Consider the following 16280-nt stretch of genomic DNA (forward strand, 5'->3'; position numbering starts at 1 on the left):
CTGCTGTAAATATCTTGTAAATACACGTTAGTGGTGGAGAAGCTGCTGGTGTGTGCATGAGTTATTCTGGACTACATGGACTAATCAATACTCTGCAAAACTTGCTGTTTTCCATGTTTTTGCGCTAACACATAATTTTGTCATACCATCACTCTCTATAAATATTGACACTTTTCACAATTATCAATTTCAAAAACACAAAGCTGTGAGATCTTGCTCCACAGTAAGGGCCTGGGCCCTATGAAAATAAACACTACTGTTGAACTGGGTTCTGCTTTAAATTTTTTGATCTAAACATTGGCGAACACACAAGGCATGTGCGCACCCCGCAAAAACAAGACCCGGAGCTGTTTGTGGCTCTGATCATCAGCTTCTTATAGCAAAATTCAATTTTTAACTGAAGAAAGTAGGAAAAGCCACTAGGCTAGTCAGGTATAATCTAAACCAAATCCCTTATGAATATACAGTGGAAGTGAAGAACAGATTTGAGGAACTCGATTTGATGGACAGAGTGCTGAAAGAACTATGGATGGAGGCCTGTAACACTGTACAGGAGGCAGCAACAAAAACCATCCCAAAGAAAAGTAAATGCAAGAAAGCAAAGTGGTTGTCCAACAAAGCCTTACAAAAAGCAGAGAAGAGAAGGGAAACAAAATGCAAGGGAGATAGGGAAAGTTACAGAACATTGAATGCAGACTTCCAAAGAATAGCAAGGAGAGACAAGAGGGCTTTCTTAAATAAACAGTGCAAAGATATAGAGGAAAAGAATAGAAAGGGAAAAACCAGAGATTTGTTCAAGAAAATTGGAGATATTAAAGGAACCTTTGTGCAAGGATGAACATGATAAAGGACAAAAATGGTAGGGACCTCATAGAAGCAGAAGACATCAAGAAGAGGTGGCAAGAATACACAGAGGAATTATATCAGAAAGATTTGGATATCCCAGACAACCCAGACAATGTAGTTGCTGACCTTGAGCTGGACATCCTGGAGAGTGAAGTCAGGTGGGCCTTAGAAAGCATGGACAACAACAAGGTCAGTGGAGGTGATGGCATTCCAGTTGAACTATTTAAAATCTTAAAAGATGTCGCTGTTAAGGTGCTACACTCAATATGCCAGCAAGTTTGGAAAACTCAACAGTGGCCAGAGGATTGGAAAATATCAGTCTACATCCCAATCCCAAAGAAGAGCAGTGCCAAAGAATGCTTTAACTACCGAACAATTGCACTCATTTCACACGCTAGCAAGGTTATGCTCAAAATCCTCCAAGGTAGGCTTCAGCAGTATGTGGACCGAGAACTCCCAGAAGTACAAGCTGGATTTTGAAGGGGGAGAGGAACTAGAGACCAACATGTGCTAATATGCACTGGATTACGGAGAAAGCCAGAGTTCCAGAAAAATATCGACTTCTGCTTCACTGACTACACAAAATCCTTTGACTTTGTTGACCACAACAAACTATGGCAAGTTCTTAAAGAAATGGGAGTGCTTGACCATCTTATCTGTCTCCTGAGAAATCGATATGTGGGACAGGAAGCAACAGTTAGAACTGGATATGGAACAACTGATTGGTTCAAAATTGGGAAAGGAGTACGACAAGGCTGTATATTGTCTCCCTGCTTCTTTAACTTACATGCAGAATACAGGCTGGACTGGAAGAATCCCAAGCCAGAATTAAGATTTCTAGAAGAAATATCAACAACCTCAGATATGCAGACAATACCACTCTGATGGCAGAAAGTGAGGAGGAATTAAAGAACAACTTCATGAACGGGAAAGAGGAGAGTGCAAAAAATGGTCTGAAGCTTAATATGAAAAAAACTAGGATCATGGCCACTGGTCCCCTCACCTCCTGGCAAACAGAAGGGGAAGATATGGAGGCAGTGAGAGATTTTACCTTCTTGGGCTCCATGATCACTGCAGATGTTGACAGCAGCCATGAAATTAAAAGACGCCTGCTTCTTGGGAGGAAAGTTATGATAAACCTAGACAGCATCCTAACAAGCAGAGACATCACCTTGCCAACAAAGATCTGTATACTCAAAGCTATGGTTTTTCCAGTAGCGATGTATGGAAGTGAGAGCTGGACCATAAAGAAGGCTGACCGCCAAATAATTTATGCTTTTGAACTGTGGTGCTGGAGGAGACTCTGGAGAGTCCCCTGGACTGCAAGGAGAATAAACCTATCCATTCTGAAAGACATCAACCCTGAGTGCTCAATGGAAGCACAGATCCTGAAGCTGAGGCTTCAATACTTTGGCCATCTCATGAGAAGAGAAGACTCCCTGGAAAAGATCCTGATGCTGAGAAGTGTGAAGGCAAGAGGACAAGGGGACGACAGAGGAGGAGATGGTTGGACAGTGTCATTGAAGTGACCAACATGAATTTGACCCAACTTCAGGAGGCAGTGGAGGACAGGGGGGCCTGGCGTGCTCTGGTCCATGGGGTCACAAAGAGTCGGACATGGCTTAACGACTAAACAACAAGAACTAAGTAACATTGTGTCTAATTGACAAGGTATTGGCATGCATCTCAGTTGCATAATCAGATGCTTGACCAGGGATGTAACTCAGATTTATCCCAGTACTTTGTGAATTAGCCACAATCAGTCAAATTAAATTATGTGAACCTTACATGAATAGTGAAAAGATTCTGGCCAATGGTTCCTTCCAACACTATAAGGAAGGGAAAGCCGTTCTGCTGATGATATCCATTCCATTATTGGATGGACAACCATCAGATTTCATCCAGCTGTTCAAGGTGGAATAGCTGAGTTACTATTCCTTAGGGTTTGTACACATTTATTTTTTCAAAAGCCTGTTTGACCAGAAAAAAAAAATACTCTTATGAACATTGTAGGTTACAATGGCTTTATACTGTATACCATATATTCCGGTTCCCCAAAACTACTATTTCCAGTGCATGCCAAGTATTGATAATCAAAGGAATAATACATTTAATTACTATAGCATCATAATTCTCTATATGCAATCATAATTATTAAATATAAAATAAGTACATTCAATTCATATATTTATTTGCAGTATGGTATACAGTTCAGTTCCTACCTCAAAGGTTTCATATGCTAATTTTGTCCTTTCATCCAGAGACAAGGTGGAGTCAGTGTCTATTTCTTCATCTGACTTTGCTGACAGGGCCCTCACTGTCTTTTGTAAGTGCAGGACATGTAGTTTCGATTGTACAAGTTTGTTTTCCAGCTCTTTGATTTTCTTTTAGAAAAGGAAAAAAATAAAAGGGGAAATGATGTTACTGTATTTGTTTTTCATGGCAAAACTGTAAGGGTTATGCTGTCAGGGAAACATGTTTTCATGTTTCTTCCAGGAGAACTTTTTAATTATCATTTTACAATACTCCTTTAATTTATAGGCCAGAAATCTATTTTTTCAGTCTGCTTCCACAACAATATGTTGTGGAAGCGTATTCCACAATATGTTGTGGAAGTAGATCAACATTTTCTGAGTTTCCACAAGGAGGCAGCCAGGATTTCTCTGCACAAATGTAAGCCATGTTCTTGGCATTTGTCCAATCTTTGCTTGTGCAATGGCACACTGGAGATCATATGGAAGACACGGGCAAAGTGGAGCACACCAGCCACAAAGCAACAGGTGTCTGTCTGTCCACAAAAATTGTCCTCTGGTTGTTGAGATGAGTCTGCATGGACGTTGGACAAAGGGACCTTATTTCTGATTCAAAGATCACATGTTATCTGCAGTTCTTCATATCAAATTGAAAACCACCTATTTCCACATTACAGATCTATTACACAATAAATCAGGGATGTTTAATTCATCCCATGCATACTTCCTCAGAGGAAGAGGATGAATCTGGTCTACTGTGGGAAATAAGATGGTGGATTGGATGGGTTTCTGGTTTGAACCAGTAAAGATCATATATTAATTTATTCTGAATTCAACCTGCCATTTGAGCCTTAGTTTCCAAGATGACAAATAAAAAAAAAACCTTCTCTAATCAAAAAGAAAGTATGTCACCAATTTGTCTGAAACCAATCTCTCTTGTAAAAATAAGCACAGCTTCTGGCCCATTTCCAGGATTACAGTTTGTCTGCTCTGCTTTGTAAATTTTTGTTCGTGAAGAGTCAGAAATAACAAAGTCAAGCAACACCTCAATTCTATTTCTTTTTGTTAAGTAATTCACCTTCTCATTATCATTCTTGATTGCTTTCAGTTCCTCATTCAACTGGTTCACTTCTTCCTGAAGAGCAACTTCGGTTGGGCTTCTACAAAGAAACACAGATAAAACAATGTATTCTCGAAGGCTTTCACGCCGGGATCCAATGGTTGTTGTAGGTTTTTCGGGCTGTTTGGCCATGCTCTTGAGGTTTTTCTTCCTAATGTTTTGCCAATCTCTGTGGCCGGCATCTTCAGAGGACAGGAGTTAGAACTTGGTCTGTGTACAGGCAGAGTTCTAACTCCTGTCCTCTGAAGATGCTGGCCACAGAGAGTGGCAAAACGTTAGGAAGAAAAACCTCCAGAACACGGCCAAACAGCCTGAAAAACCTACAACAACCACAGATAAAACACTTATTGGATTTCTTAACTGTACTTAGAGAGGAAAAGAAACATAGAAGAAACATGTGTACAAACAAATTAACACCCCACTCTCCAAACTGCTAATTTTCTATTTTTTTTACTTCTTAATTTGCAGTGATGTGTTTGCATGTGGACTGAGTGTTAGAAAGAGAAAAGATATTAGAAACATTTTGTGCCATTTTCTCAAGCCACAATGGATTACAAAAGCACTCAGTGTCTGTGTCTTGTGCAAGGGCTTGGAAATGTTCTGTAGCCTGTCTCACCATGGTGACCATGTTCTGTAGGCTGCCATTATATTGTAAGACTTCTTCTGAGCCGGAAAAGCAAATCATGCTGTTCGGCAGAACATACTGTACTCTGAGGTATACTCTGAGGTAAATGTGCATAGAAATATAGCTTAGGTTTAACAGCCTAAACAACTACTTCAAGCTCAAACTACACAACAGCAGAAGAACTACTTGTTCACATATGATCCTGTACCAGGCATGAATTGAGCAGGGAATGTGAAGCCTTATGCATGTGTCCACTTTGGAAAACAATGGAGATATACAGCAAAGGGAGCTGACTCTACACCAAATCCTTGTAACCTTTCTCCCACCTCTCTCAACTGTTTTTCTTCCAGCCTAGTATCAGAACTGCAGTGAAACATACCTGGGATGCCAAGCTGCAGGGAAGTAAGGTGTGACTGGGGAGGATTTACCCTCTTACCCCTTGGAGAGAATTCTACATTTCTGCATTTCTGTGGATGCACAAAATTGGTTAAACCGCTGTACTGCAGCCAAAACTGTGCTCACGACCTGGGGTTCAAACCCAGGTAGCCAGCTCAAGGTTGACTCAGCCTTCTATCCTTCTGAGGTCGGTAAAATGAGTACCCAGCTTGCTGGGGGAGGGGTGGCAATGTGTAACCTGCATAATTAACTTGTAAACCACCCAGAGAGTGCTTGAAGCGCTATGGGGTGGTATATAAGCAGCACGCTTTGCTTTTGCTGCATGGGCTATTAATAGGGGGAGAAAAAGAAGAGTATTAGCTGGTTTATTGCAGGAATCAGCCTGTCCTCTTGTGCTTAATGTGTATGCAAGCTTTTAATTTGGAGAGAGGAATACAGCCATCAGGAGACTGGTGTTAGAACATCAAGAGAGAAAATGACACAAGGGTCTTTTTAGGATCAGTTTACTGGGTTATAACTGCACTACTGTCAATACATTTTATATTGCATGATAATAAGGTGTCCTCTTTCAAAGCAGCATTTTTGGCATGGGTGTCAGCACATTTTCCGAGCCAGCATTCGAATATATTATGTCACCGAGAATGGAATTCTTCCTCCAGTTACTTATTGATTTGAAGTATTTTTATCCTGCTTCTCAGCCAAAAAGGCTTCCGGAGCAGCTTACGCTCAATCAGCTAAAGATTACAGTCTAAAAAGACATGAGACAAAAGGAAAAGGGATGGGGGCATAGCAGGAAATGAGTACCAACAGCACCACTAGTGCAGTCCATTCACCGGAACAGACCCTGCAGCAGACACATTGAATGTCCAAAAGACAACTGTTGAATCAGAGGCTCCTAACTTTTAACAACTCCATAGCAGGCAGGTGCAACGTGGTTCTGTCCATGCTCAAGAAAGATTTGCCATCACACAATTCTCTCCTCATGCCATTTTGTCTGTGCTTATATTATAGGTTTCCATTTTCTTTTAAGACAGCCATATTTTGCTCTTTCACTAGCCCATATGAAAATTTCTAAAATTAATTTGTTTTAAAACTCAATTCAGTTGTGGTTACCTGCAAAGTTTGTGTTATGCTTGTTTTTGTTCCTGAGTGTAAAATGCTCTATATGTGTAACAAGTGTAAACTTGTGGCACTGTTCGAAGAGAAAGTCCGAGACCTGGAGCAGTGGGTAGCCATACTCGAGGCTTTAAGGGAAGATGAAGCCTACATTGATAGAACTCTTGAGCAGCAGCAGCAGCTGTCAGAGGGGACACTGCTGATGGAAGAAAACCAAAACACTGCGGTGGAGGAAAATGCTGTAGAGGCTACAAACATTGTGGAGGAACCACCATGGAAAAAAAACACAGTTAGGAGTAAAAAAAGGAGAAGACACTCTTCCCCGGTGGAACTACAAAACTGCTTTCAGTTGCTTGAAGAACAGCATGCAGAGGAGACCCCACAGGAGGACATGAGTAGGGCTGAAGTGCAGCAAAATACAGTCCCTGAACCCACACCCTACAAAAAGAAGAAGAGGATAGTAGTAGTAGAGGACTCCCTATTATGTGGAATTGAGACCGAAATATGCCGGGAGGATCCATGGACTTGCCAGGTATGCTGTTTCCCTGGAGGACAAATAAGGGATGTGATGAAAGGATTGCCATCACTCATAAAACCTACAGATACATGTCCCTTTTTCCTTGTCCACATGGGAGCAAACAACGCATTCAAGAGGAGCTACCAAGAAATCAGATCTGACTTCGAAGCTCTGGGAAGGAAACTCAAGGACTTTGGGGCCCAGATAGTTTTTTCATTCATCCTACTAGTGCTCGGAAGAGGAATCGAAAGATAAAGGAAGATCCTCTGGATGAACAACTGGCTATGAAGGTGGTGTCAAAAAGAGGGATTTGATTTTTGGGACCACAGGCTAAGCTTCCTGGAAGAAGGACTGCCAACAAGAGACGGCCTGCATTTAACAAGGACTGGGAAGAATGTGTTTGGCCACAGCATGAAGAACTTCATCAGGAGGGCTTTAAACTGAATGGGAAGGGGGAGGGAGACGCAAGCACACAGTTAAGGGTAGATGAAGCCTTACACATAATAAGAGGAATGGACCAAACTGATTAAAAGAGCAACAATAATAACATTAACAATAATAATCACAATAATTATCATAACAATAATCATAATAATCATAATAATATTCGTGAAAATGTACAAAGACAAAGAGGCCACAAATTACACAACACTGTCTGTATACAAATGCCAGGAGTATGGGAAACAAACAAGAAGAACTGGAAATTTTAATTCAGGAGGTTACATATGACTTGATAGGAATAGCTGAAACTTGGTGGGATGACTCCCATGACTGGAATGCAGCAATTGAGGGATGTAAACTGATCAAAAAGAACAGAGAGAATAAAAATGGAGGTGGAGTTGCAGTATATGTCAAAATATGCATTCCTGCACAGAAATACAGGAGGAGGAGATTGGCTGTTCCACCGAGAGCATCTGGATCAATCTAGTTGGGGCAAAAAACAAAAGGAACTTGGTAGTTGGAGTTTACTACAGACCACCCAATCAAAGAGAGGAAGTGGACAAAACTTTTGAAAAACAAATTGCAGGGTTTTCAAAGAGACACAACGTAGTAGTGATGAAGTAGTATCTTCAAAAAGGGCAAAAAAGAGGAACCTGAGAACTACAGGCCAGGCAGCCTGACATCAATCCCAGGCAAAATTTTAGAATAGATCGTAAAGCGGTCATTGTGCAAGCACCTAGAAAATAATGCAGTAATAACTAGAAGCCAGCACAGATTTGTCAAGAACAAATCCTGCCAAACTAATATGATCTCATTTTTTGATCAGGTCACCTCTCTGATAGATAGAGGGAATGTTGTAGACGTAGTATATCTTGACTTCAGCAAAGGTTTTGACAAAGTGTCCCATAATATCCTGATTAGCAAGCTAACTAGGTATGGGCTGGATAGATCAAGTGTCAGGTGAACATACAATTAGCTAGAGAATCGTACTCAGAAGGTGATGATTAATGGATCCTTGTCTAACTAGGGGGATGTAACAAGTAGGGTACCCCAAGCCTCAGTTCTAGGCCCAGTTCTCTTCAATATTTTTATCAATGACTTGGATGAGGGAGTGCAGGAAATGCTTGTTAAATTTGCAGATGATACAAAATTGAGTGGAATAGCTAATACCTTAGAAGACAGAAACAAAATTCAAAATGTCTTTGATAGGATGGAGCACTGGGCTGAAAGGAACAGAATAAAATTCAACAGGGATAAGTGCAAAGTACTTCACCTCAGAAAAATAAACCAATTGCACAGTTACAAGATGGGGAATACTTGGCTCAGCAAAACTACGAGCTAGAAAGATCTTGGAATTGTTGTAGATTACAAGCTAACTATGAGCCAACAGTGGCTACAAAAAGGCAAATGCTATTTTATGCTGCATTAATAGAAGTATACTTTCCAGATACCAGGAGGTGCTAGTCCCTCTCTATTCAGCACTGGTTAGACCTCACCTTAAGTATTGTGTCCAGTTCTGGACACCACACTTCAAGAAGGATGCTAACAAATTGGAACCAGTTCAGAGGAGGGTGACAAGGATGATCAGGGGGCTGGAAACCAAGCCTGATGAGGAAAGGCTGAAAGTATTGGGCATGTTTAGCCTTGAGAAAAGAAGACTGAGGGGTGATATGATAAAACTTTTAAAATATTTGAAAGACTGCCATACAGAGGAGGGGAAGGACCTGTTCTCGATCATCCCAGAGTGCAGGACACACAACAATGGGTTCAAGTTAAAGGAAGCCAGATTTCAGTTGAATATCAGGAAGAACATCCTAACTGTTTACGACAGTGAAACCAGTTACCTCAGGCGTTGGTGAGTGCTCCAACACTGGAGGCATTCAAGAAAAAACTTAGATAATCACCTGGCAGATATGCTTTGATTGTATTCCTGCATTGAGCAGGGGGTGGACTTGATGGCCTTGTAGGTCCCTTCCAACTTCACTTTTCTATGATTCTATGATAACATACTTGGTTAAAAATAGCATTTTGTTAGTGAAGCACACAAGACATTCTCCCTGTCAAGCATAGAACCTCGCAGAAGAGTCCTATGCTTGACATCCACCTTTTCATCATTTAGCTGTCTTGGGTCCTTCCAAGGAGAAAGGCGGGGTAAAAATAAATAGATAAAGGAAGGAAGGAAGGAAGGAAGGAAGGAAGGAAGGAAGGAAGGAAGGAAGGAAGGAAGGCAGGCAGACAGACAGACAGACAGACAGACAGACAGACAGCGGGTAAAGAAATCTCTTAACTGTTTTCAGCTAATCTCACTGTAAGACCTCTTCATACACAGCTTATCTACTTATTACAGTACATTACTGATGTTTTAAATAAACAGTTTTTATTGGGCTTGGGCTTGCCACTTAAACAGAATTAAAATTAGTGGCACTAGCATCTATGCTGCCAACCTTTTTGCTCTGAAAAAATCAGTAGCCAAACCTTACCAGAAATAAGTCTGTTTGCTACTTAGACTTGTTTTTTGAGAAAGGAAATGAGAACACAAATCCTAAAACAACTACAGTTGAACAAGTGTTTGAATAACTATGGATTTCAGATACATAGTAGTGATCCCCTGCACTAGGCTTCAGAAGAATGCTTTCCCATTTAACAGATCAAAGGGGATATTATCACAACTACCCAATATATATTCCGGAATCTGACCACCAGAGGAAGGCTATTATTGTAACCAGCACAGTGAATGACCCTCTGCCCCATGCAGTTTGTTCATTCTCTGGAAAGCTTGAATGAATGGTGTGTTTTTATTTCCAGTGGTGTCCTCATGGCAGGAGAATGTCATTGTTTGATCATTGACTCATGGGATGCATTGTGAAGTGGAACACTCTCTTCCACGCTCTAAAGAATCACTGCCAGAAATGAGAAATGCACTTCTGCCAGTTTCTCCTGGAAAGGAGACATGGATCAAAGCAGGCCAGCCCTTTAGCAAAACTTCTTAAAGATTTGCACAGCATCTTTTGCTACAAGCACAGATTTCATCCGAGGTGGTATATTTGAGGTGTCACAATTCTGACTTATTTACAGCCTGGAGCAACCCTGTGAGTATTCCAACACAAGCACTATATACGACAGTGCAACATAGACTGCCCCACACTATGTTCCCTTTCTTATAAATCTAAAGATTTGGCTATAGAACTCACTGTCACAGTTTTAATACAGTTCCAGAATAAACACTTCAGTTAGGGAATTCTGTCTCAATTGTAACATGTGTAACTGGAGAGTTAAAGATAAATTTGAGGGTAAATTGAAAACTAGTATTAAAAATTTAGGGACTAACATTACTTGGAACTTGCAAGATACTATAAAAATGAATTTTGATAAAGTAAAAAAACAAATATTAAGGAAAAAATAAAGGAATACTAAAAGTTGAAGTTATTGTGGTTTGGAAGAATAACAGAATAAAAATGAAGAAAATCCCTAAATTAAACTTTATATTTTGAATGTTAATCATAAAGATAGGTGATAAGGAACTAGAAGAACTGCAGAATATGATTAATATGTTTTGGAACGGAAATAAAAGACCTAGGATGAACAAAAAACTATGGTATATATCTCAAAGAGTAAGATAGATAGATCAAATATTAAATTATACTATATAGCAAATTATCTGAGGCAAATTCCAGAGATCATGGCAAATAGAAAAGAGGTAGTTTGGAGTGATTGGGGGTTTAGTAAGTATGAAGAGAGTGTGGAGAATTTTTTTAAAGAAAACATAAAATATATTGTTTAAAAATCCCTTTCTAAGTAACATGTTGCAATGTTGGGAAAATTATAGGAAAATATTGAGTCTGAAGATTTCTCAGTGAAATTAAGAAATTTCTCAGAAAACCTTAAGAGAAAGTTTAATAAGTTTATGATAGAACAGGGAATTAAAAAATAAAAGATTTAGTAAAGAAGATGTGTAACAGAGGGCGAATAAAAGAAATGTTAGGACAAGAAAGAGTTTCATGGTTCAATACAATTAGAAAAATGGACTAAGGAATGGAAAAAGAAGGAAGGAGAGTGTAGAGTGATAATTACATTTGAAGAAATTATTGAAAAGAGGGAGAAGCTGGAATGTAGCAAAATCAAAAAAGGGATAATAAGTTTATTTACAAATTATGAATAGAAGATAAATATAAAATAACAGCTCTGAAAGTGGTATGGAGTAGAGATATAAAGAAAGAAATTAGTGATGATGAATGGAAAAGATGTGCAATAAAATAATGAAGAATAAGTCTGTAAGGGATAAGGAAAATTGTTCCAAGGTAATATGGAGATGGTATTTAATGCCAACGAAACTAAATGTAATGAATAAAGAAATATCACCCCCATGTTGGAGATGTAAGAAAGAAAAGGGTACATATTTGTACATGTGGTGGGCATGTGAAATGAGACAGAAGGAATAAATAAAAATCCTAAAGGTGGTGGTACATTTGTGTTTTAGTTTATGTTTTCATTTATTTTAGTTTATGTTTTTGTTATGAAGTTTTATTTATTTGGGAAAATAATAAAAATGTATTTTAAAGAGAAACAAATCAATGTTTACCTAATGCAGCACAAAGCCCTGCCTTCTGGGATGGCACAGCAGCCGTTCTTGAGGACCACAGTCCTTTTTTGTCACTTGTGAGACCCAGTTGTGTTTTGGACCTAGCCCAGACAGCAGTTTTCTGTTACTCACTTCTTTGGTGGTCCTTTCTGTGTTGGCTTCACAATCTCCTGCAAAATACACCCAAGCCGGTTATAAGGATCCTTCTGGGCAGCATTTTTCAGCCCCTTGATTTCTAAATCTCTCTGGCGCAGCAGCAGAAGTAGGGCATGTGGATTTTCCAGTAATTCAGAGTTCTGTTGTGGAGCAGTGGAATCTCTGCAAAAAGAACCAGAAGATTACGGTTTGTATATGAGACTCAGGAGACTAAGCTGCTGTTTTTGTTAGTGTCAGAAATCCTTATTAATCTACTGCAAATCTAATCTTCCGTCTTGATCCACTTTCTGACCGCCTAATTCAAACAAGACGTCTTCACCAAGCTAATTATATGAAAATCTAGACACAGATAGCTTGCTCTGGGGCTGCAACTACACTTACAGAAAGGACCCAAGGCACTTGACAGAGACTTTGGCCATTTCACATGATGCAAGCCCAGGTGTGGTTTTCAAAGGTTGCATTGGTGCCCTTTTAAAACCACACCAGAACTTTCACCCAAGCCAGCCAGTGCTGGAGGATTTCCCAGCTGCTGGCAACACTGGGGCTGGCATTTGTCATGTGGCAAAAACAGAGCTGCTGGAGGGTAAAAAGCTGTCCCCGAGGCAAGAACGGTCTCACTGGCTGGCCAGTGCCACGTAGGCTTCTGGCCATCTCGGCACTGGCTGGCTGACAGGCAATGCCATTTTGGCCAAGGTGGGGCAGCTCCAGTGGTTTCCTTTTCTCCACATGGCAGGCAGGTGGGGATGATCCAACTCCAGTGCTATCAGCAGCAGTGGGAAGCCTCCGTTCCACATCCTACTTTAACAGAAGGATTTGCATTAAAGCAGGACATGTGAAACAGGTGGTTTTACATCTGTTTTGAGATAATTCTTAGCAAAAAAAAAAAACATAGCACATCTAAAAACCTTCTTGAGCAAAGATGATAGTGAGATGAGTGCTGTGCCCACACCATGGAAAGCAAGGCCTCTTTCAAATGATAATGATGATGACGTCTCTCCAGCCATTCATTTTCTGAATATACGGGATTGTATTTTATTCTGTACCCATTTTTACATAATGTTTTTATCTTTGGGTGGGTGCACAGGAGTTTAGGGACCCTTGGAAACTAAGAAGTGACAAATAGTACATGCCGGACTGCCTGAATAAATAAAAAGTCATTACCTGGAGGTGATATGACACCAAGGTTGGCATCAGGTAAGCATTTCTGAGCTGAGCATTTCATGGGTTGCCATAACTAAAAGAAAAGCCGCATTGTTTCCTCAGGGCTTAGGGAGGCCTGATTTAATGCAGTCTAATTTCCTGCAAGCACTCAAGTCAGGCCTCTGGCCAAGAGTGATGTGTCTCTCCCACAATAGGCTCCAGATGGAGGGAGTCCCACTCATTTTTGGCTTTGACTCTCCCCTACTGTTATCTTATGCCCCTGCCCCTAGAGAACAGCCCACCAGAGATTATCCCCACCAAGAAATTGTACTCCTCATCTGAAAGCATATTCCCCACTCTATTTTAGGAAGAAAACTGAATAAAAATCAGTCCCTGCAATTTCTTCAGTTAGACAGAAGCACATTCATCCTTATTCTTATGATTGTTCAACTGTAGTCTAATGTATACAGGTTGAGAAGGAACATTAGACTACAGGAGAACAATCATAAGAATAAGGATGAATGCACTTCTAAATAAAGGAATGGCAGGGACTGGTTTTATATATATATATATCTTCTTCATCCCTATCTCTTTTTTGTTTTGTTTCGTTTTATGCATCATGCCAGACTCTCTTGTCCTCAAAGATCTCATCTTGACTTTCCATATATTGGAATAATTACTGCTTGTCTGAGCTTGGTTCAGCATCCTCCACCCTCTTATCCCACCTCCTTTTCAACCCTCAAGGGTCAGTGCTTTTGGCACCAACAAGCAGGGATTCCTATGATATCTTGGCTCTTTTAAGCTTCACATATTCTTCTACCTGTCTCCATCTGTCTCCCATTCCTTCCGCTTGAGCTCACAAACAGCAAATTTAGCACTTATGTTTGTGTCTGATGTCCCTTGGTTACTATGCAGTTAAAAAAAAACAGCAAAGAGACATAAATTTGCTTGTCTAGTAAATGCAAATAAAATCATGGAAGGATTTGTCCTGAGGACATCCTTCAGAAAGAATAATTGGCATTTCCACCTCAGAAAAGAGGTTAGAAGTAGAAGGTGGAAAGGGAACTAAGCATAAGTGACAAATTGCATAAGTGACAAATTGCACAAGTTAAAATTACACACTTAAAATATGGAAGAACCTATATATCGATACATTTAAGAAATTTAAGATACATTAAGAAAAGTAAATAGCTTAATAAGGGTTACATTCTTCTTTCCTTTACTGAATTGATTCATCAGATATTTGCTTCCTTTTCTTGGGGTCCAGAGACCCCCAACGAATATGAAGCAACCAATATAACCCTTTTATATTTGTCCCTTTGTTCCCTATCTGCTTATACCTTCACGGATCAGCGATTCCTCGGGAGCATAAGCAGAGAGAGGTTTTCCCTTCACAGCTTGCTAACGCCTGCCCAAAGGGAATTCCACTCCGGGGGGGGCTGGGAGGTGGCTTGGTTCCCCTTTCCTCCTCTTCCTATGCCCGTGCGGCTTAAGAAGTGGAGGGAGGGGATCAAAGGGATCCTCCAGCCTCTGTGGGATAGCTTTGTTCCATGCTTTCCCTCTCCTTGCTATGCCCCGCAGGGCTTAGCAAGAGGAGGGGGAAAGGGATCAAAGCACTGCAGGATCACTTTGATTCCTACATGAAAACTCTGGGAGAGGTTATCCAGAGTTTTGGGGTTCGGTGTCACGAGTATGCGGATGACATTCAACTTTATCTCTCCTTTCCACCTAATTCCAGGAAAGCTGTCTGGACTCTAAACCAGTGCTTGGCATCTGTAATAGGCTGGATGAGGGCAAACAAACTGAAACATAATCCAGAAAAGAAAAAGGTGCTCCTGGCTAGTCGGAAAGCAGATGAGGGAATAGGGATACTACCTGTGCTGGATGGGGTTACACTCCCCCTGAAAACTCAGGTCTGCAGCTTGGGTGTACTCCTTGGGTGGATTCATCCCTAAGCTTGGATGCCCAGGTGTCAGTGGTGGCCAGGAGTACATTTGCACAGCTAAATCTGGTTTTTCAGCTGTGCCAGTTCCTTGAGATGTTGGATCTGTCTACAGTGACACATTGCTTTAGTTACATCCCATTTGGATTACTGTAGCACGCTCTATGTGGGGCTGCCTTTGAAGACAGTTCGGTAACTTCAGCTGGTGCAAAACTCTGCAGCCAGACTACTGACTGGGGCCAGCTACAGGGAGCATATAACACACCTTTTACAAGAACTGTACTGGCTACCTGTCTGTTTCCGGGCCCAATTCAAAGTGCTGGTCATTTCCTATAAAGCCCTATACAGCTTGGGTCCAGGTTACCTGAAGGACCGTACAGTATCTCCCTATATGTGCCTTAGGCAATTAAGATCAGCAGAGGAGGATCTCCTCTTGGTCACATTGCCAGCACAAGCACAGCTGACGTGGACACGAGAGGGCCTTCTCTGTGGCAGCTCCCAGGCTATGGAATGCTCTCCCTCAGGAGATCAGGAAGGCCCCTTCCCTGTTATCCTCCCCCCAAAAAAGCTAAAGATCCATCTCTTCAGGCAGGCTTTTAACAATTGTAACTGAATCCCTGAACCCAATTTTAACCCTGTTTTAATCTTTTAATTGTATTTTAAATCATATATTATTTATCTTTTAATATTTAACTTAGTGTGTTTTTAAATTGTGTGAATTTTAATGTTGTGAGCCACTTTGGGTCCCTTGTTGGGAGAAATGCGGCATATAAATAAAACTTTTTTTAAAAAAAAAGGGATCAAAATGCTGCAGGATCACTTTGATCCCTACTTTCCTTCTCGGTTCCTGTAACTTCAGCCCGTTATTATATGTACTGCATTCTCCAAGGACTGAGAACAGATTCTGCTGCTCCTCTGTATGACAATCTTCCAAGTGCTATCATTTCTCCCCTCAGTCCTCTTTTGTCAAGGCTAAATATGCCCAGTTCTATCAGTCACCACAGGGATTAGTTTCCAGTTCCAGTCCTGATATTTTGCAATTTGACCCCTGCAATAGCTGTCCAAAAAACAATTTAGATTCTGAATTAAGTAGTTACATTTATTGGGCATATTACACATCATAGTAAAGTCTAACACTGGAAATGTAAAC

General features: G+C 40.6%; 1 protein-coding gene across 1 annotated transcript in view; it reads right to left on the minus strand.

Annotated features, from left to right (window-relative positions):
* Positions 1 to 16280, minus strand: part of LMNTD2 (lamin tail domain containing 2) — a 64392-nt gene that overhangs the window by 36085 nt on the left and 12027 nt on the right. Inside the window, exons 3-5 of the mRNA XM_072989845.2 lie at positions 12025 to 12210; positions 4177 to 4258; positions 3069 to 3230 (exon numbers count right to left, since the gene is read on the minus strand). Coding sequence (XP_072845946.2) covers positions 3069 to 3230; positions 4177 to 4258; positions 12025 to 12210 — 430 coding nt within the window. The remainder of the gene's footprint in view (positions 1 to 3068; positions 3231 to 4176; positions 4259 to 12024; positions 12211 to 16280) is intronic.

Source organism: Pogona vitticeps, chromosome 1 (assembly GCF_051106095.1).
Source record: "Pogona vitticeps strain Pit_001003342236 chromosome 1, PviZW2.1, whole genome shotgun sequence".
NCBI lineage: Eukaryota > Metazoa > Chordata > Lepidosauria > Squamata > Agamidae > Pogona > Pogona vitticeps.